This window comes from Symphalangus syndactylus, chromosome 19 (genome assembly GCF_028878055.3).
Source record: "Symphalangus syndactylus isolate Jambi chromosome 19, NHGRI_mSymSyn1-v2.1_pri, whole genome shotgun sequence".
Lineage (NCBI taxonomy): Eukaryota > Metazoa > Chordata > Mammalia > Primates > Hylobatidae > Symphalangus > Symphalangus syndactylus.
The window spans coordinates 86,611,922-86,634,611 of NC_072434.2; the positions used below are offsets into that span (position 1 = coordinate 86,611,922).

At 40.1% G+C, this 22,690-nt stretch overlaps 1 protein-coding gene across 14 annotated transcripts in view; it reads right to left on the bottom strand.

Annotated features, from left to right (window-relative positions):
- Positions 1-22,690, bottom strand: part of PLD5 (phospholipase D family member 5) — a 438,248-nt gene that overhangs the window by 162,726 nt on the left and 252,832 nt on the right. Inside the window, exons 1-2 of one of the 14 annotated variants that reach the window (XM_055233759.2) lie at positions 16,035-16,167; positions 5,328-5,399 (exon numbers count right to left, since the gene is read on the bottom strand). The exons of 5 other annotated variants lie outside the window; for them this stretch is intronic. Coding sequence is in view for 1 of the 9 variants with exons in the window: in XM_055233753.2 (XP_055089728.1) it covers positions 11,492-11,624 (133 nt within the window). In the remaining 8 variants the exon portion in view is untranslated. Of the gene's footprint in view, positions 1-1,173; positions 1,290-1,463; positions 1,794-5,327; positions 5,400-11,491; positions 12,423-16,034; positions 16,168-22,690 lie in introns of those variants that run through there. 8 more of the 14 variants (XM_055233756.1, XM_063613525.1, XM_055233758.2 and 5 more) reach the window with 8 other exon arrangements.

Below are 22,690 nucleotides of genomic sequence, written 5' to 3' on the forward strand. Positions count from 1 at the left end.
AGGTTCTGATGAAATGGAGGGTTTTTAAAACCAGACAGTCTGCACATCCACCGCTTACTAACTTGTCCCCTCGGGCAAGTCGTTTAATCTCTCAGATCCCCATGTGAAAAAAGGAAACAATAATAGAACAGTTTTCTTGAAGCTGCTGAGAAAATTAAAAGAGGTAATCATGGGCATCTAATACTCGATAAATATTTGTTATTACTATTATTACTATTTGTGTCAGAGTTGGGGAATTGAAAACTGTACTTGGGCAAATTTGTTTAATGAAGGGCTGCCAAAAGTTAGCTGCACGCAGCTTCTCCTGGTGTTTTGTTCGTGGCTACAGAAAGGGATGCAGACAAGAAAATTTTTTTCTGAGTGGCTCTTAGATTTTCTACCAGGAACAAACATCTACTTCACTGTTCTTGACTGTCAACCTCTTCAAGACCTCCCTAGTTGGCTGTCAAGACTTTATTTTACACTGCACATGGCAAGTGGCCAGCACTCTTACATCTATAGAAATGTTTCTTCCCTAACTCACAGATCTTTCCATGGCCTCTACTGGCTCGGCAGCTCCATTTACTCCCCAGACATGCATTACCTTGGAATATCGATCTTCTCTTGGCATAGAGTCAGCCTCCAAATGCCATTACTTCATCCTGCTCAACGTCTCTACTGTTTGATCTAATTATCCATCTCCACTGCTCTCCCCCAACATTTTTTTCCTTTAATATGGTTAATGATTTATAGTATTTAGTTCCTTCAACAGCTGTGCTTGAAAGACACAGTCTGGGCAGTTAATGACCTGTGAATTATTTAATAGCAAATGTAATGACCTCAGAATTGAATTGATGCTTTACAAGTAATTTTGATGGTCTTCTTTCTGGGTTTGGTGAGGTAGGCCTGAGGGAGATTTTTTCCCTTTGAAGATACTTGGCTCTGCAAAAATTGAAGGTAAATATGTAAGAAAGGTCAGGGAGTTTTAGGCCAAAGGCAGAGAAAGTGAAAATTCTCAGGCTTAAGGACAGAGGGAAAACGTAATGCAAAAAAAAAACAAAAAATATTTTCAAGGTGACGGTGGAGGCAGCAGGATGTACAGAGCTGGTTGATGGAGACAAGGATGTGGAGAATTCAGGGATGAAAAATAGTAGTACATGACAAAAGAAGAAAATCAGTTAATATGGCTCTAACCTCTTTCTTCATCCCGTATGTTGACTCTTTCTTCCTGGAGCACCTCATGGGCTCTATAAAGTTGTAGCTCAGCTTAATAAAAGAACATGAATCAGTCTGGGAAGAGAACTGGGTGGCTGTAAAAGGTGTAATTACAACAAGGTAAATGCTAGGCAGAACACAAATTTAGATAAACATGATTGGCAGAGATATTATTTTAATAATTAATTTGCAGTTGGCCTCATTAAAAAGGAAAATAGCGTCTGAGGAACACTACGTTAGACGAGCCAAGAATCAGAGGGGAGACTCACAAAATGTAGAATTGTACTAAACCGTTCTATGCAGAGGTCTGGGTTTTCTTCTGAAGTTGTTGGTCAGACCCACCAGCACTGTCTGTAGTACTGATGTGACGTCAGGAAAGCTCCCCATGAAAACACAACCCCCTAGACAAAGGCTCTGTAGGGTAGAAAACCCTGAGGTTACATGAGTTTTTATCACATTGAAAAAGCCCTGCTGATTATCGTTTCATGGTCCCAGAAGTTATGAGATCTTAAGAAGCCCCCCAATTTCTATTCAATTCAAATACCTAAAAATTAAGGAGCCCTAGCAAAACCTCTGAACGCTACGTTCTTTTCTTATACCAACTGTCATTTCCAACTGACAATCCTTTTCAAATCTCATTAAAGGGAAGCTCATTAGCTAACTTCCTAGACCTGCCAGCATGGTTAGTAGTGCTGGGTAGTGCTGAAAAATGACAAATAAGGTGATATGCTAAAATCTGCCACTGTGTTGACCATTGTAAGCAAACTGTCTGGAATCGAGCCTTCTGAGAAACATAATTCAGAGGCCTGGAAATTTCTACAGGCCACTTGGTTATAAATGTGCTCAGGCTGGTTAGGTACAGGCTTCTCTACCTGCACTGTGGAGGAGCCAGCCCGCTAATTTATTCATATGTTTATTCCTATAGGCCACAAAATTTACTTATTGTATATATATATATAGGCCACAAAATATACTTACTGTGTATATATATATATATATACACATATATATACACTTACTGTATATATATACATTTATATACTATTTATATATATGCTTATATACTTATATATATATATACTATATATACTTACTATACACACACACACACACACACACACACACACACACACTTATGGTTGATGGAGAGAAGGATGTGGAGAATTGACAAAATGATCATTAAAAAATCCAAATCAGATCAAGTCATTTCCGTCAGTACCTCATCAGCGTCTGGCACATTGTAAGAATGCGTTAAACATTTGTTAAAAGAGCGAATGAGTTAGTTGATGAATGATTCACTTGTGCGAGGTCCTAGAGCTAGAACTGTCATCTGAGTCTGTCTCATTTCATCACGATATACACCTGCACCTGCAATCCAGGGGCAGTGCCAGCCTGTCTTGCTGAGAACAAACAGCCACACTTTACCAAATTTTAAAATATGTATCATAAAATGGCTTCACTGTACACATAGTAGAGCCATAAACAGATTTCTTACGCATTTTTAAATGTAATTTAAAAGTTGCTAAGCAGAAAAGGGTGGATGTTTTTGTCATTTTCTAAGGTTTTTGCTAAAGATCCAATAATATTGGCTAAAATCACACGCGTGGGGCACTCTGTCAAGAATGAACACAACAGGTATCTTTCACCACCCGTTAACCATGGATCATAGACACAATTCCACTTTTCTGTGTCTCAGTTTTCTGATCTGTGAAGTGAAAATGACAGCATCTTCCTTTCTGGGATGCCTGAGGGTTAAATAAGAATACAGGTAAAGCACATAGAATAACACCTATTAGTTGGAACTATCATTAACTATAATCACACTGCAAATATACCAAAGATTTGTGGGGGTTTTTGGTGTTTTAGAAAGCGAAAGAACTTTTGGTAAATCATATTATTATCCTCTAATCTGGAAACTACAGCAAGTTGACAGTTGAATGTGTATTCCACCTCTTGTGATTACCGGCAGGTTTTTATTACTGAAGAGTCTGTGCCTCACCTCTCTCTCCTTAGCCTCTGAAAAGCTCATTCCCCGTATCTTTCCTTCCAGTAAGGAATCGACATAAATGTGACAAAATGGCTTCTCAGGCCATTTCATCTGAGGAACTAAACAGAGTCCTAAAACAGTAAAAATGAGGAAAGGAGGCATCTGGGGCTGCCAAACAGACAGCTTGCTGTGCCACAAATGGGGGATTGGCACACATTTAACACATATGCCAGGGCCTGCTGTGTCTTACGTGAGTGTAAAGGCTGAGCTGACGAGGGGAGAAGGGGTAGGTTTGAGTGGAAAAAAGGCAGTTTAAAGAGAGTCTGGCCAAACTGGTTGCTGAAGAAGAGATCTAGAGTGTGTACAACCCCTTCTTGGAAGTCAGAGGTGAATATGACATTCTCAGCTTCTTCTGAAGAACAAATTAAATGAGGAGGGTTATAACTGCAGCTATGGAGACATAGGGTATATCCTGGGAAGAGCTTAGAACTGAACCAGAGGGCAAAGAAAGATCTGTACCTAATTCAGGAAGAGATATTTACTACCACAGGAGCCCATTCTCAGCTTAGGAGAGATGAAATCCCATCTTGTCTGGAAACTCAAGCCAGGAAATGTTTATTGAGCACTGGTAGTTCTATGCACGTGGCAGGAATTTAATTCAGTCAACACAGTGCCTTCTAGTTTAGGGCCCTTTGGAAGGGACAATAGAAGAGGAACAAGGAGTTTGGGAAACTCTTCCTAGGCCAGATCCTGTCCAACATGGCTCTACTATAGACAGAAGCCTCTCTGCTGCCCGTGAAATCAAAAATGAAAGCTCTCAGGGCTTCTCTCTCTGTGTGAGGCATCTCTAGCTAGCAGAGTGATTTAACACTATTCTGCTGAAAATTCAATAGAGCTTCTGCTTTTTAATTGGAAACATTGTAATATCAGGTCTTTTCACATTCCATGTACTTCTTAGATTGTAAAACTAATATATAAGTTCCTCAAAAACACGGTAGTTTTGAATAGCAGCTGGTATTCCCATTTCCGGATCAAAATGATTTAGAAGGCATGAGAGCAATTTTTCTCTGTTGCTGAAAGCTCCCAAATTGTCTGGACCTTTTTCAAGTCTCATAACAAATGAGAATAAATATGCCTTCCATTTAATGAAATATATGCATGTTATTACCTGATAGAGTGTGTTGGCCAATGGTTGGGCAGGGAATATCTTGCGACACAGAAAATATTCACAAAAGTCATTCTTTGTGATAGCTTGGGAAATTAGAGGATTCATTTCATTTGCCTCCACCTAACCTGCAGTTAAATACGATGATGTATTCTTGCAGAGGAGCCTCACCAGCAGGCACATAAGCTGCTCTAAAGTACTCATGATGTGGGAGAAGGGATCCAGGAAGACTTGATCCCTGTTAATGAGACAAACAGGAGATACACATGGGGACAAAGAGAAGACAAAACAAAGTAGCATCTAACTGAGTAATAGAATATGTAAGGCCGATTAGATACTGAAAGGAATTTATCCTTGGGAAAACCTCCCCGGGTACTTGAGCTGAGGAAAACAGATTCACATTCACCTGGCCAAGTATTGGCTTTAAATGAGTGTGGATACAAACACATCTCCTGCAGAGGCATGGGTTTAGAGACAATGGAGAGGATGGATATGTGTAACCAGAGTGTCATTTCCAACAGCTACTAGGAAGTAAGGCGTTGGAAGAGAGTGTTGCTTCCTTATGGAGAATGCACTGCAAAAAAATTCAGCATAGCTCGCCCTTGTTCTGAGATTTCAGGGGTCAAGACCTCAACTTCTCAGGATGCCTTTGTAGGTGGTCAACAACTGTCTGTCGAATGTGTATAAACTTCTGAATCATGAGCAGCCCTGGACAAAGATATCTTTTTCTAAGCATAGACTCAGTAACAACCAATCAGAAAATAAAGTTCTACCTAAGTTTCCAAATTAGAATAAGATAGATGCCAAACTCAGAAACTCAAATAGAACTCAGAGACCTAATTAGCCACTTATTACTTCCAAAATGTTACTGAGTTATTTTACAATCTTAAACTAAATCATATAAAAATCCACTCAGCTTATGAGTAAGTTTTGTCAATACTGATTATGCTGGGAACCTCAGGCATGTGCCAAGTACATTACCATGCTGTTGTTTTTCCAGTATTATATAAAACCTTCAAGTTTTTCAAACTTGAACCACTGTAATGCTGACTTCTGTGGGTTAGGAAAAGAAAAATAAAGGAGCCTTTTAGAGAAGGTTAATTTAACAGATAAGCATAATTTGCATGTAAGGAAACATCAAACCACAGTAAGGTGCTACTCTTTCAATAATGCCTTCCCAAACTGAAGCGTGAACAATCTTTACTGAGGCATAATTATAGGAAATTTGCTTAAGGGAACACAGAAGCACAGACTTCATTTTCAAAAGCTGGCATTTGCCTTCTCATCAGCTTTGCCTCGTGAATAATTAGATTCATTCATCAGCCTCTTTGTTCACTGTAACAGCCTCCAATCAAGCGCTTGCCCGTTCTGCACAGCGTGTGGGGAGGCAGTCGCGTAGGCTCCTTGGAGAAAGCAGAAGTTTGGCTTCAGGAGGATGCACAGACCCATTCTCAAGCCTGTCAGAGTGAGTTAGGTCCTGTCTCTGCACACCTCCTCCTCAAAACTACATGAAAGATTTAGTACCCATTGGTAGTTTTAACTCATTCTCATTCAACATTCATAAGTTGGCATTTTCAGCTGAGAAGCCCTTTAGGATATAAATGAGGAAATTTCCCTGGGAGAATCGGGGGTGGGAAGGGGAATTTGTTCTTTAGGCTGCATATCGGGGGTGGGAAGGGGAATTTGTTCTTTAGGCTGCATATTCCGAGCACAGATTTGCTGAGCAAGGAAGTCTGTTCCAGTGCTTGTGGGGCCCAGTACTGTGGCTTCTCACCAGGTAGACCCACCACTGGTTTGCATCTTAAGGCAGCACTTACGAAGTAAACTCACCGCCCCCCTTCTTCCTTCCTTCACAGCATTTCCCTCCTTATACCATAGGCTCAAGTTTCTTTGAAAAATGTTTTAAAGTACCTATCACGTGCCAGGTACTGTGTTAAATACTTTATTATCTCATTAATCTTCAGAATAACCCTAGGCAGTAGCTACTATTACTAGTCCATTGTAGAAATCAGGAGACTGAAGTTTCAAGAGGTTAAATAACTCACAGAAATGTAATTCCAGTGCTTTGGGAGACTGAGTCAGGAGGATCACTTGGGGCCAGGAGTTCAAGACCAGCCTGGCAACACAGTGAGACCCCCATCTCTACCAAAAAAAAATACTTAGCCAAGTATGATGGCATGTGCCTGTAGTCCCAGCTACTCAGGAGGCTAAGGCAGGAGGATCTGTTGAACCCAGGAATTCAAGGCTGCAGTGGGCTATGACTGTATAACTGCACTGCAGCCCGGGCAACAGAGCCAGACCTTGTCTCCAATAAAGAAATAAATAACTCACAGAGGTCACACAAGTGACAAAGCCAAGTACATATTCCCACTCCAGAATCTGACTTTTCGGCCCCCACCCTATACTTGCATAGAAAAGACAACACACACACACACAGACACACAAGAAAAATCAGCTGTAATCTCATCACTCAAAGGTAACCCTTATTAACACTTTACAGATGTTTTCACATATGTAAAACTAGATTATCTTTGAATAAAAATGAAATAACACAATAGCTTCTATTTTGTAGACTACTGCTTTTCACTTAGCAACATAATCTAAACATTTTTCCCTTGTTGGTGGTGTTTGCAGGAAAAAATCAAACTGTAAAGTATTTTACAGAGGTTTATTCTGAGCCAATCTGAGTGACTATAGCCTGGGAACACTGTCTCAAGACGTCCTGAGAAAGCATGCTTGCAGTGGTCAGGTTACGCTTTGGTTTTATACATTTTAGGGAGACAGGAATTGTGGGTGAAATCACAGATCAATACATGGAAGGTATACATTGGCTCAGTCTGAAAAAGGGAGACATTTGAAGTGGAGGCTTACGAGTCATAGGTGGGTGTTAGGGGTTCTTTAGTTGACAATTGGTTGAAAGAGTTAAGCCTTGTCTGAAACCTTGACGTCAGTAGAAAGACATGCTTAAGAGAAAGGAGTCTGCTGTCATGTGAGGCTGTACCAAAGTCAGGTGGGAAAGTAAGCCACATTATACTGGGTCATTACAAAAACCCACTTAATGAGATTTTATGGTTCACAGGGTGTGACTTAACTCTTGCCTTGCATAGCCTTAGGTCTTGTTTATAACTTTGTATCTTATGGTCACAAAGAGTCTGTTTTGTCAGTCTTATGATTTCTATTTTAACCTTAATGCTGTCACTTGTGCCTAACTTCTAAGAGGACATGAATTGTGTCTGACCTCCATTCCCGTCACGGCCAAGAACTCAGTTTTTCAGGTTTTTTGGGGGTCCCCATGGTTAAAAGGGGCTCCATTCAGCAGGCTGGGGGGCTTGGGATTTTACTTCTAGTTCACAGTGGCCATTCTCCTTCAATGTGATTTTTGGATGACTGGTATTTCAACATGTGGATGATCCACTGTTTAATTCTAAAAACCGTGCTGCAGTGTACGTCTTTGTACATAATCTTTGTGAACCTAACTCTGAGCAGCTGCTGTGGCAACCTGAAGGCAACAGGCCTGGAGAATAAAGGACTGGCTGAAGCAGAATCTCTTCCCAACTGAGTCTTGTCTCCACTGAGGCCATGACCATCCAATGGCACAAATCGCACCATGACTCATAGCACCTCTGGTCTTGCTGCTTTTTATCAAGTTGGTATAACTATGATTAAAGCTTTTGTTGAACTACTGTTATCTTTTGTTCCACATGGCTATATGGTTATTATGCAGTTATTTTATATTTACTAGTTATTTTACATTTTGTTATATAGTTACTTTGCACTGAAGAAAGCAAAGTTCTTTTATCTGAGGAAGGCAAGTCCTTTTAAATTATCAGGCTAGGGGAGGGCATGAAAATGAGACAGCAATCATGTTGTAATTCCCCACTTTGAGCTATGTATTCATCTCTTGAAACCACTTACTATTGCCATAAATAGCTGTACATTAACTTAATAATGCCACACTGGACACTATAACCCACATCCTGTAGCTTAAAAACATACAGCCAATCACATGTATGTCTATGTAACAAACCTGCATGTTCTGCACATGTATCCCAGAATTTAAAATATATTTAAAAAAAAAGAAAAAAATGACATTTAAATTACCACACCAAAACAAACAAACAAACAAACATATAGCCAATCACTGATCAATGTTATTTCTGCAAAGCAACGAGAATTCCTGACAAACAACTTTGTATCAGCCCACTCTGTCACCCTTTTTGTCTTTAAAAGCCTGTTTGTAACAAAGGCTGAAGGGAGCTCATATCCAAGGTTAGTTAAGTCTAAGTCTTCTGGGCAGCTGCCCTCACTTTGGCTCAAGTAAACTATTTAAATTATATTTTGTGCCTCAGCCTCTTCCTTTTAGGTTGGTAGCGTATACTCTTTCCTCAAGAGGAACCATAATTTATCAGTTTCCTTAATAAGCCTACAAAACTGTGTATCTCCACACTCCCTCTGCTATGGTTTGAAGATGTTCCCTCCAAAATTCAGGTGTTAAAACTAAATGGCCAGCCAGGCATGGTGGGTCATGACTGTAATCCCAGTACTTTGGGAGGCCAAGGCGGGTGGATCACCTGAGGTCAGGAATTCCAGACCAGCCTGGCCAACATGGTGAAACCTCACCTCTAATAAAAATACAAAAATTAGCCAGGGGTGGTGGCACAGGCTGTAATCCCAGCTACTCAGGAGGCAGAGGTTGCAATGAGCTGAGATTGCACCACTGCACCCCAGCTTGGGCGACAGAGTGAGACTCTGTCTCAAAACAAAACAAAACTAAACTAAATGGCCAATGTGATGGTGTTGTTGGCCCCACTGTTGGTGGGGCCTTTAAGAGGTATTTAAACCACTGGGCTCCTCCATTTTGAATGGTATTAAATGGCCTTATAAAGAGACTTGACAGACAGGATTAGTCCTCTTTTGTCCTTCCACCTTCCGCCATGAAATGGTACAGCAAGAAGGTCCTCACCAGATGTCAGCACCTTGATCTTGTACATCCTAGCCTTCAGAATTGTAAGAAATAAATTTCTATTCTTTATAAATTATCCAGTCTCAGATAAGTTTCTGTTTTTTATAAATTACCTAGTCTCAGATATTCTGTTATAGCAACACAAAATGGACTAAAACACCTTCAGATCATCTTTCAAAGAAAGTTAAAAGGGAGGGAGCAAAAAACAACCAGGGGGGTAGTGAAACATTAATACCCTTGACTTTTTCTTGAGAAGGAAATCACTTAATACCTCTGGCCCAAGTTTGGGTTAATTAGCCATATGGATGAGTGAAGAACTTAGAACACCTCAACAAACTGCACATATTTTCCTAAGTATGATCCATACCCCATCATCTAACTGGGCAAATGACCAGAAAAAATAATGTAGAAAAAAAACATTCAAAATGTTCTTATTTCTGCTCTCCATAGGAGCTTATTAAAGGAACAGAAACATAAACCAAAGTAGTTTGAATTATATCAACCCTTCAAATGCCATTTTCAATGTCACTTTCAAGCGCTATTTTCTATTAGGAGACAGATACTATGTAAATTTCCATGAAAATTAGCATTGATATAGCATTCTATACTTTCAAAATGCTTGTACCATCAATTACTAATTAGCATAACATTTCAGAGCCATCCTAAGCTTTAGTTATAAAGAAATTCTTTTCTAGCATGGTTCCCTTCATATGAAGAAAGTTATTCCTTCACCACCTTCTAGGTCCCAACCATGTCAGAACAAAATTGTTCAACCCTTCTAAATCTCCTGATTTTAAATTTAGCCGCTTGCCACATTGCTTAGTCTCTCCCAGAGAAAAACAGTATACTCAGTATTATAAAAATCAAGGCTCAACCCGAAATCTGGGAAATTTGAAGTGTACTCTATATAGTGCTTTATACACCCAAAGCTTGCACTGTTTATTCAACTAACATTTATTTATTGCCTACACACATGTCAGTCATCAAGTCTCCATCTTGCCCTCATTGAGGTTAAAGTCTAGAAGTAGAAACCTGCATTACAGTGTGGTGATGCTCAGAGAGAGGGAAACCCTGGAAGGTGAAGGGGAATGGGGAGGGGCAGACGGCTCAGCTTGGAGGGAGGTGGGAGAGGCCTCCTGGGGAAACCTTGATGAGAACTTTGGAACGTCTCTGCTGCCATTTGAGTTCCATATTATTTTTTTTTTTAACCAATCCTATTTCTAGACCAGTGCTATTATTTACTTAATTACACTTAAATTTAAACTGATACATTCTTTGCTTTGCCCCAAGTATTACTAATCATAAAATAATGTGTTTGATGTACTAGTTATGTACTAGTTACTTTATCCTAATACATAATAAAATAATACAATCAAAAAAAGTTCAGCAAGCTGCCAAAAAAATGGTAAAGCAAGGAAGGGACAGGAAGAACGTACTGACTTTTAGGAGCCTCATTCAGTGTGGAAAATAGTTAACACTGGAGTCAGGAAAAACTGTTAGGATGTCATTTGCAATCATTCCAGAGAAATGATAAAGGCCTAAGTTAGAGTAGTAGAGGTAGGAAGGGAAAAGAACCACTTCCAGAAATGTTAAGACTGCACATGTAGAAGTGCAGACTAATTTGATTTTGAAGATAGGAGGAGGAGAAGGAAATCAAGGTTAGCTCTAGGTTTCTTTGGGGGGCAAACATAATGATAGTCAGGTCATTTACTGAGATAAAACTTAATGGAAGAAGAACATGGAGGGCCAGGTGGGGTGGTGCATCCATTTCATTTTGGATACATTGATTTTGAGGTATTCCATGAATATCCAAGAGGAAATGTGAAGTTTGCTGCTGAATATTTGCTCCTGGAACTCAGGAAAAACAATGTGTGGGCCATCTGCCTATCGGTGATGAATGAAGCCACAGAAGTAGAAGCAGAAGCAATCAATGCAGCAAGAGTGAAGAAAGTGTAGAGAAGGGAAGAGGAAGAGAAAGAAGAGAAGAAGCCAATCTTTAAGGGAAAGATAATGTATTCAAAATCGGCAAAAGAGACTGAGAAAGTATGGCCAGAGAGGAAATATAGAGTGAAACCAAGGGACTAGACAGTTCCAAGGAAAAGAAAAAAGCAGCACACAGTTTTCAAAGCTGAAGAAAGGTCATGTGATGCAAGGTCTAAGATATTCCCACCGAGTTCCATACCTGGAAGTCCTCCGGGACTTTGACAAGGTAGTTTCAGTGGAGTCAGGGCAGAGCCAGGCTGCTGTGGTTGGAGGACTGCACAGGGGTAGGAACAGTGGTGCATAAACCTGAACATGAAGAAAAGGGCAGGCATTGGGTGGGGCGCACCTGCCAGAGGGGATCCAGGATAGATAGTGCCAAGTTCTTTTTCCTTTCCCCATATTGACTTGAGTGTTTATACGTTGAGGGGAGAGAGCCATTTAAAAGGCAAAGGGTAAATGTAAAGGTAAGAGAGAAAAAAACTTGACTGAAATTCATGAGAAAGTGGGACCAGATATCTTAGGTGGAAGAGAGCCTTGGAAGAGAATCAGAGACACCCTCCTTCTGAGGCTGAAGGAAAGGAGGTGGAGATGCATGTGGATACGGAAAATGTACTGGGATGGAGCACTGTGATGGGAGAGTCCCAGGCTGATAGCCTCCAGTTTTGTTTGTTTATTATGTTCAGTAAGTAAGAGACATGATCTTATGAAGAGGAAAGATGTTGGTTAGGGGACACAGAGTGTGAGTATAGCTATGAGTATTTGGAATACCTTTTCCTGTGTATGACATAAGAGGAAGTTAGTAGAATTACCAAGCATGAGAAAGGGATGGAAGGAAATGAGCTAAAAAAATAGATAAAATATAGTATGGGAAGAAGGTGGGCACAGAAATAATAGGTCATGGCCAAGGTTCACGCTGAACAGCCTGCTGGAAACAACAGAAATAGAGCTTTGCATCTTAACTCACAACAGTTCTCGTGACATTGATTTAAAAAGCAGGTGCAATTGGGATGTCCACGGAGTCACAGAAGTAAGAGATCTTACTCACTAATGAGGATAATGAATATTCTCTGTCTGGCTACTCCAGGCAAGGCAGGAACTGCTCTGTCGGAAGACAACATGCCTCTAGCCAGTCATGGTGGCCCACACCTGTAATCCCAGCACTTGGGGAGGCCAAGGTGGGAGGATGGCTTGAGCCCAGGAGTCTGAGACCAGCCTGGGCAACATAACAAGACTATCTCTATAACAAAGAAAAAAAAAGAAAAAAAATAGTCTCTAGTACCCTTCAGAACATACATGTGGATGTGTGAACACAGATGTGGAGATGAGGGTTTCTGAAAGCCCTTATGATTCTGGGGATCCCATGATCAGTATTTTTAGCAACTAGCTTTTCTGTTTGGGACTGAAAAAAATAGAAAAGCTGCTGGCTAAAAATGCTGACCATGGGATCCCTCGGAATTATAAGGGCTTTCTGAAAGATTGCCATTTATTCTTTTATTTATATCTTTATTCCTCTTCAGTGCCTTTTTTTTTTTTTTTTTGAGGTGGACTCTCACTCTGTCGCTCAGCCTGGAGTGCAGTGGTGTGATCTCGGCTCACTGCAACTTCCGCCTCCTAGGTTCAAACAGTTCTCCTGCCTCAGCCTCCCGAGTAGCTGGGATTACAGGTGCATGCCACCAAGCCTGGCTAATTTTTGTATTTTTAGTAGAGACGGGGTTTTACCATGTTGCTCAGGCTGGTCTCAAGCTCCTGACCTCGTGATCCACTTGCCTTGGCATCCCAAAGTGCTGGGATTACAGGCATGAGCCACTGTGTGTGGCCCTTTTCTTTTCTTTTTTTTTTTTTAAGCAGGGTCTCACTCTATCGCCTGGCTGGAGTGCAGTGATGGATCATAGCTCACTGATCACAGCTCACTGCAGTGTGGAACTCCTGGGCTCAAATGATCTTCCCACCTCAGCCTCCCAAAGTGCTGGCATTACAAGTGTGAATCACCACACCCAGCCTCTTTCCACCTCTTTTTTTTTTTTGAGACGGAGTCTCGCTCTGTCACCTAGGCTGGAGTGCAGTGGCGTGATCTCGGCTCACTGCAGGCTCCACCCTCCGGGGTTCACGCCATTCTCCTGCCTCAGCCTCCCGAGTAGCTGGGACTACAGGTGCCCACCACCACGCCCGACTAATTTTTTGTATTTTTAGTAGAGACAGGGTTTCACTCTGTTAGCCAGGACGGTCTCGATCTCCTGACCTCGTGATCCGCCGGCCTCGGCCTCCCAAAGTGCTGGGACTACAGGCGTGAGCCACCGCGCCCGGCCTCTTCACCTCTTAAAGAACATCATCCCCAAATTCTAGCATCCCTAGAGTAGAAATACATAAAGCCACAACTAGATGAAATAGATAAAATTCTGCTTCTCTCCTGTCACAAGGTTGGATATGCATATAATTTCCTTGAAAATGCTATTCCTGCCAAGGTTCTTATGTATTAGGGATTAAAAATAAAAACTGTAGCACAAGATTCTGTGTTTTAGAGCAAATGTTTAGATTTTATGTGTTTAGACGAGTACGACTATATTATATGTATCGGATGAACCCTTGTGAAAGTTTAAACACATTGAATTGCAGACTTAACTTGGGTAGCTCTTAGAACAGAGACTGAAAACACAGATGGGGAGTCACTGGTGTCACCAGCTGAACAATTCCAATACAAACTGAAGCCAGCAAGAGTTAGCGCACAACCATACAGGCAAACGAACCAGCTGCATTCCCAAAGACGATCTGTAATGCATGATTAAAACCGGGGCTTTTCTTTCATCGGAAAATCACAGACCTAGGATTGTAATTTAGAAGCAAAAATAAATCCAGTCTGGTCTAGTGGCACTGACAGGTCAAACACAAATAGTACACACTTGGGTAAATTAAGGCAACAGCTATAGTGGATGTCATTTACTAACATTTATTATGAGGTAGGCACCTGCACCAGACACTTTTTATATATTATTTAATTTAATTCTCATAGCTCTCAGGGAGGTTATTATTATCCTCATTTAACTGAAAAAAAAAGAAAAGAAAAGGCTGGGTGCAGTGGCTCACACCTGTAATCCCAGCACTTTGGGAGGCCGAGGCAGGCGGATCACCTGAGGTCAGGAGTTCAACACTAGCCTGGCCAACATGGTGAAACCCCATCTCTACTAAAAATACAAAAATTAGCCAGGCATGGTGGTGGGCAGCTGTAATCCCAGCTACTCAGGAGGCTGAGGCAGAAGAATCGCTTGAAACCAGGAGGTGGAGGTTGCAGTGAGCCAATGTCACACCATTGCACATCAGCCTAGGCAACAAGAGTGAAATTCCGTCTCAAACAACAACCACCACCACCACCACCACTGCCACCACTGCCACCACCAAGGCTCAGGAAAAGTGCCGGCCTATGGTTACACCACACAGTAATGACAAGTTTAGAATTTTAGCACAAGGTCTGGGCCACAAAAGTACCTGTTCGTAGCTATTATGCTAATTACTCTGCTAATTGTCACTAAAAAGCACAATGTGGCCAAACAAGCATAGGATGAAAAGTTCCTGCCTTGCTGCCAAATATTTTGGTGTGCTGTAAAGAAAGGTGGAAGACAGAATCCCTTGCAATACATTTTGACGGCAGCGTATAGGACAAAGGCACCAGCCTTCAGGCAATCAAGCATGAGCCTCTCAAGTGGCATTCACTTTGAGAAGGTGTGAAATGAAAGCACATATTGGAAAAGCATGCCTGGGTGACCGTCAGGGCACCCTGACTTCCATCTGGGCCATTACCAGAGCAGACCCAATACAAGGCAGCTTCATAAGCCCCCTGTCCAGAGGATTCCACATTCATGATAACCATGAGGACTGTCCTTCACTTGAAATGTTCAGCCTCCTTAACGATGGCAACCTTTCAGACAGTGGAAATGAAAGCTAGAATAATATAAAGTTTCCTCTAGGGAAACTACCAAATTATACTTATAATGCTTACATTAAATTAGCACATACAGGCATACGTACTTGTAGAGTTAGGTTTTGGAATAATTATAAAGCAGTAAAACCTAAGTAAAAAAGGCCTCAATAAGCTATCCTCCACTGATTTGGAGTAAGCTGTTCCAAAATCACCTTATAAAATGCAGAGTTGGAAACTTAAAAAATTATGCATGTTCTAAATGACGAGTTAATGGGTGCGGCACACCAACATGGCACATGTATACATATGTAAATAACCTGTACGTTGTGCACATGTACCCTAGAACTTAAAGTATAATAAAAAAAGTTACGCATGCTTCTATGCTCAGATTTAGGAATCTATTTTCCCTTTCAAAGATTTTGTTAAGCCTAATCCATGAATGTGAAAATAAAAATATGGGTTATCACTGATGAATGAGTACAGCTTTCTGGAATTTAAATAAGCAATGGCAAAGATCATACTTAGAATTCGACAGAAAGAATTCAGCAGCTCCCTGTCCTTTTAAAAGAACACCAGAACTCAACAATTTAAAAATACAGTGTTATTAACAAGAGTGAAAGAGCTTTAGTCTTATTTCAATTAAGATTTTGACTTTAATGAATAAAATTTAGTCACAAGTAAAGGCCAATTAAATGTCTACCATTAGTTCAATGCTTTGTGGGATCATAACACAAATGACCTAAAGATGCCCAGCCTGGGCTCATTAGGTCCCTGTGGCTATTGGTTATTCACTAATATGGGTAAGGCTCTGTCTAATTGGCTCACTTACTTGCCATATAGTGCTAATGAGGGAAAGTTGGGGTCGCTTTTAAACTGGGTGGCTGAGACAGTCACTCAGCAAATGTATGACTTGAGTCACAAAGGGAGCAGATGAGTGGATGTAGAGGGCTGAGCACTGTCACGGTGACCAAGAGTTCACCCCAAGAGCATGCTTTGTATTGCCTTTATAAACAAACAAAAAAAAGTAACAGAAAGGAAACAATGTGGATAAAAAGACAGAGAAATCTAGAAATTTAATTTTAAAATCTCATGGGGAGAAAATCTGAAGATCTATTTCTCTATCTGATTTGAATGTCCCTCAAAAATCATTCGTTTAAACTTAATCCCCACTGTGGCATTATTAAGAGGTGGGGTCTTTGGGAAGTGACTGAGTCATGAATGTATTGGTATCTTGTAGCGGGGGCTGAAAGGAACAAGCTTAGATTCTTTTGTGCCCTTCTGTCTTATCCGCCACGTGAGGACACAGCGTTTTTTCCCTCTGGGGCATGCAGTAACAAGGCGCCATCTTGGAAGCAGAGAGCAGCTCTCAGCAGACACTGAACCTACTGGTGCCTTGTTCTTAAACTTCCAGACCCCAGAACTGTGAAAAAATCAGTGCCTGTTCTTTATAAATTGCCCAGTCTGTTACTACAGCAGCATAAATGAACTAAGACTATCTATCTATCTATCTATCTATCTATCTATCTATCTATCTATCTATCTTTCTATGTATCTGTCATCTATTTCTTTCTGTGTATCTGTCATCTACTACCTATCTTCTTTCTTTCTTTTCTCTCTTCTTTCTCTTTCTTTTTTCTATCTATCTATCTATCTATCTATCTATCTATCTATCTATCTATCTATCTATCTATCATCTATCTGTCTCTACCTGCTATCTATCTATCTTCTACCTATATCTACCTACCTATCTTCTTTCTGTCATCTACCTACCTATCATCTGTCTATACCTATATCTACCTACCTACCTTCTATCTATCTGCCATTTATCTATATCTTTCTATGTATCTGTCATCTAACTATCTACCTACCTTCTATCTATGTATCTACTATCTATCTGAAGAATCCAAAAAGGAAAGAAAATTCTTGACACATGAATGCTCTGGCAAAACAAAACAAAACCTTGTAAAAAAAAAAAAAGTTTTGTTATCAGCTCCTTAAAGTTATCACAAAACATATATAGGTGGCACAGACTAAGCTCTATGTTTAATCACTTGTAGATCTGTGTGCAGGAGAGAAGGGAGGGAGAGGAAAATACATGTTTGATTCTAACAGACTGAAAGCTTGCAACACCAGCTGAGCAGGACTGTGTTAACACCCCAAGCCCACCGTGTGCTGGACCATCAGGAGAAAGAGGCACAGCATGGAGGTCCCCAAGCTCTAGGATGAATTTCCTTCTGTGGTTGTGTAACTGGGCTGATCACTGGCAATAAGGAGTGATCTACCGTACAACATGGTGATGATACTTAATAACAACGTACAAGATTGTATTCTTGAAAATTGCTAAGGAAGTAGATTTCAAGTGCTCTCACCACAAAAAATAAGTATATGAAATAATGCGTTTGCTAATTAGCTCAATGTAGCCATTCCACAACATATACAGATTTCAAAACATGTTGCACATGATAAATATATGTGACTTTTACTTTTCAGATAAAATCAATTTAAAAGAGTTAGCTTTTTTAAAAGACCAAACAACAGCACCTAGTGACAGAGTTTAGCCCACAAGTGAAATTCGTTCACTCTCTCTTAGCAGATAATGTCAGTAGGAACAATCGCCTGAGCCTTTTCATGCCTGTCACGTTTCCCACTGAATGTTTGCTATCCCTCTTCTTTTTAGAACCAAGCTCTCATGATTAGCCCCTCTTTTTTCATTTGGGTTGTGATTCATCATGCTGCATAGCTAGGAATATGATTTCTGATATCTTTCTTGTCTACCCCAGGAGACTGTCTGTTCTCCAGTGTATTTCAGGTTTCTGGTTTCATTGTATTGCTTCCCTATAGAAATTGCATTATAAAAACCGATATGAATAACTTCCTTCCTGTTTCAGATAATAGAGCAGTTTTTGCTTATTTATATTTTTGGATAGGCACACTTCCTATCACTGAATGCTCTAGCCATCAAGGGGGTCTGTAAAGACCCCCACATTTCTTAAAAAGCAGCACAGCCTGAATTCTCCGAATTTCCATCCACTGAGTATGGTCACCGCACTACAAAGAAGCCCTGTTACGAGAGGTTTGGTTTAGAATCTACTTCTCTCAGTGTGGTATGAGGAATGGTCATTTTAATTTAATTAACTTATTAAAGTTGAAAGTTTCTAAGTTGAATTTTCTAGTTTATTACTAAATATTTTAAAATAAAACATTACTGTGAATCATTGATTCTGAAACATTTGGTCTTCACATTTCAACATCTCTGACATTGCAATGCATCTTATGATTGCTACAGACCAGGTGGCACGTTGTGACAAAGTTGTCACTGCGTTATTCCTGGTGGCATGACAGAGCTCTTGAAGTTTCCCAATATTCAGTTAACAAACCATTTAAGGACCCTTTGAGGAAAGAATACAAGATCTGGTTATTGTCTGAATATCTTGCTTTGACATATTCTGGTAAGCTTCAAAAACAAGCGGGATGGAATTCTGATTAGAGAAAAAGAGACAACAGTAATGCATTCTGTTTCTTAAAGCTACATAGCACCATCGACACTCTTGGTGGTACAGAGACAATGCTGAGTGGAAAGCATGGGCATCAACCGCTGTTGCAAAAAGTGATTCAGAAACATTGGACTCTGTGTAGATGTTTTAGGAATTTCTTGATCACTTTATTTCACTTATCACTTGGTCTTCTCTACCAAACTCTGAACTCTTTGAAGTTAGGGGAAGGCTCATGTCTTAGTCACCTTCCTCTCTTTAAAGCCCAACTTGTTGGCACATGACAGATAGTCAAGGAATAATCGTTGGATTAAACATTAATGAACAATGGAGAAAAAGTAGATGGTAAGATCAACCAGGGTAAAGAGATCAAGATGAAAGGGAAAATACTATGTGTAAGGCTTAAAAATGGACTTGGTCAGGCATGGTGGCACATCGTGCCTGTAGTCCCAGCTACTGGGGAGGCTGAGGTGGGAGCATCACTTGAGCCCAGGAGTTCAAAGCTGCGGTGAGCTATAATACTGCCAATGTACTACATCCTGGGTGACGGAGCAAGGCATCACCTCTCTCTCGCTCTCAAAAAAAAAAAAAAAAAAAAAAGAAAGAAAAGAGAGCTTGTAAATTAACAAGGAAAATAAGGGTATTTCAGGCACAGGAAAAAGCATATTTTGAGAAATGCGGCCCTGAAAAAGTAGGTTGTGTTGTTTGGGAATCACAATTAGCTTTCAGACACTTGAAAAGTCAATTATAGTAAATAGTAAGAATGAGACTGAAACGAGAGATTTCAGACCCTGAGGTTTCAAATGCCTTTTTTTTTAAAAAAAAAAAGAAAAGAAAATGTGGACTTAACTTCTAGGTCACTGATTCTGAATCTTTTATGACATTTATTTCACTCATCATTTTATCATCCAACCATGAATAAATAAAAGCCTGCTTTTTTTTTTTCAAAAGGAAATTTATGTTTTCTGACTTTATTTTTAATTGTTGCTAGGCTACAGAGGCATTAAATATCATGGTCATATGATATTTATGAATTGTCATGGTTTTGGTAGACAAATAATTCTTAATTTTCAGTTTAATTGCAACAGTAACTATAACATACAAGAATTAAAAGTACAGTGGTATCCTTGGGGGTATTTTGCTTAGGACTAAAGTATACAACTAGAAATAAAAATTGTGTTAGTAATATAAAAATTCAATAATATGACTGTGCTATTACTAGGACCAGGTTTGGTGAGAAGTAGGATATCAAAAGCACTTGCTGGGAGGCATGAGCAGAGAAAACAGGACTTAAGAGAATTGTTGGCCGGGTGGGGTGGCTCATGCCTATAATCCCAACACTTTGGGAGGCCAAGGTGGGCAGATCATGAGGTCAGGAGTTTGAGACCAGCCTGGTCAATATGGTGAAACCCCATCTCTACTAAAAATACAAAAATTAGCCAGGGGTGGTGGCATGCACCTATAATCCCAGCTACTTGGGGGGCTGAGGCACAAGAATCGCTTGAATCCGGGAGGCAGAGCTTGCAGTGAGCCAAGATCTCACCACTGCACTCCAGCCTGGGTGACAGAGTGAGACTCCATCACCAAAAAAAAAAAAAAAAAAAAAAAAGAATTGTCATGATTACTCCCAGTAAGCCAAGTGGTGGCAGCAAGCGGATTTGAAGAAAGCAGAGGATTTTAATGACAATCTCACATCTCATTTAGCTTGTTTCTGAAGTCTACCAATTAAGATCACGTGTCAGACAATGAGAAGCCATTTCACTTAGACTCCACTTTCAGCTTTTAGACTTATAAGGGTTGACAAAATGCAAAAACAAAAATGAAAAGCTGTATGAAAGCAATAGAAAGCCTTGATATTTATAAAACAAATTTATTTAAACAAATTTTTGTGAAATAACTTACTAAAAATACCAAATGACTGAAATCATACCAAGTATATTCTATGAATATACATAATGAAAATAACAAAGGATAAATAGAACAATCTCCAAAGGGTATTCAATTAGGAAAGGAGGAAGTCAAACTGTCCCTGTTTGCAGATGACATGATTGTATATCTAGAAAACCCCATTGTCTCAGCCCAAAATCTCCTTAAGCTGATTAGCAACTTCAGCAAAGTCTCAGGATACAAAATCAATGTACAAAAATCACAAGCATTCTTGTACACCAATCACAGACAAACAGAGAGCCAAATCATGAATGAACTCCCATTCACAACTGCTTCAAAGAGAATAAAATACCTAGGAATCCAACTTACAAGGGATGTGAAGGACCTCTTCAAGGAGAACTACAAACCACTGCTCAATGAAATAAAAGAGGATACAAACAAATGGAAGAACATTCCATGCTCATGGGTTGGAAGAATCAATATCGTGAAAATGGCCATACTGCCCAAGATAATTTATAGATTCAATGCCATCCCCATCAAGCTACCAATGACTTTCTTCACAGAATTGGAAAAAACTACTTTAAAGTTCATATGGAACCAAAAAAGAGCCCGCATCGCCAAGTCAATCCTAAGCCAAAAGAACAAAGCTGGAGGCATCACGCTACCTGACTTCAAACTATACTACAAGGCTACAGTAACCAAAACAGCATGGTACTGGTACCACAACAGAGACATAGATCAATGGAATAGAACAGAGCCCTCAGAAATGATGCTGCATATCTACAACTATCTGATCTCTTTGACAAACTGGACAAAAACAAGAAATGGGGAAAGGATTCCCTATTTAATAAATGGTGCTGGGAAAACTGGCTAGCCATATGTAGACAGCTGAAACTGGATCCCTTCCTTACACATTATACAAAAATTAATTCAAGATGGATTAAAGACTTAAATGTTAGACTTAAAACCATAAAAACCCTAGAAGAAAACCTAGGCAATACCATTCAGGACATAGGCATGGGCAAGGACTTCATGTCTAAAACACCAAAAGCAATGGCAACAAAAGCCAAAATTGACAAATGGGATCTAATGAAACTAAAGAGCTTCTGCACAGCAAAAGAAACCACGATCAGAGTGAACAGGCAACCTACAGAATGGGAGAAAATTTTTGCAACCTACTCATCTGACAAAGGGCTAATCTACAATGAACTCAAACAAATTTACAAGAAAAAAACAAACAACCCCATCAACAAGTGGGCGAAGGACATGAACAGATACTTCTCAAAAGAAGACATTTATGCAGCCAAAAAATACAGGAAAAAATGCTCATCATCACTGGCCATCAGAGAAATGCAAATCAAAACCACAGTGAGATACCATCTCACACCAGTTAGAATGGCCATCATTAAAAAGTCAGGAAACAACAGGTGCTGGAGAGGATGTGGAGAAATAGGAACACTTTTACACTGTTGGTGGGACTGTAAACTAGTTCAACCATTGTGGAAGTCAGTGCGGCAATTCCTCAGGGATCTAGAGCTAGAAATACCATTTGACCCAGCCATCCCATTACTGGGTATATACCCAAAGGACTATAAATCATGCTGCTATAAAGACACATGCAGACATATGTTTATTACGGCACTATTCACAATAGCAAAGAGTTGGAACCAACCCAAATGTCCAACAACGATAGACTGGATTAAGAAAATGTGGCACATATACACCATGGAATACTATGCAGCCATGAAAAATGATGAGTTCATGTCCTTTGTAAGGACATGGATGAAACTGGAAAACATCATTCTCAGTAAACTATCGCAAGGACAAAAAACCCAACACCGCATGTTCTCACTCATAGGTGGGAATTGAACAATGAGAACTCATGGACACAGGAAGGGGAACATCACACTCCGGGGACTGTTGTGGGGTGGGGGGAGGGGGGAGGGACAGCATTAGGAGATATACCTAATGCTAAATGACGAGTTAATGGGTGCAGCAAAACAACATGGCACATGGATACATATGTAACAAACCTGCACATTGTGCACATCTACCCTAAAACCTAAAGTACAATAATAATAAAAAAAAAAGAAAAAAAAGAAAATTA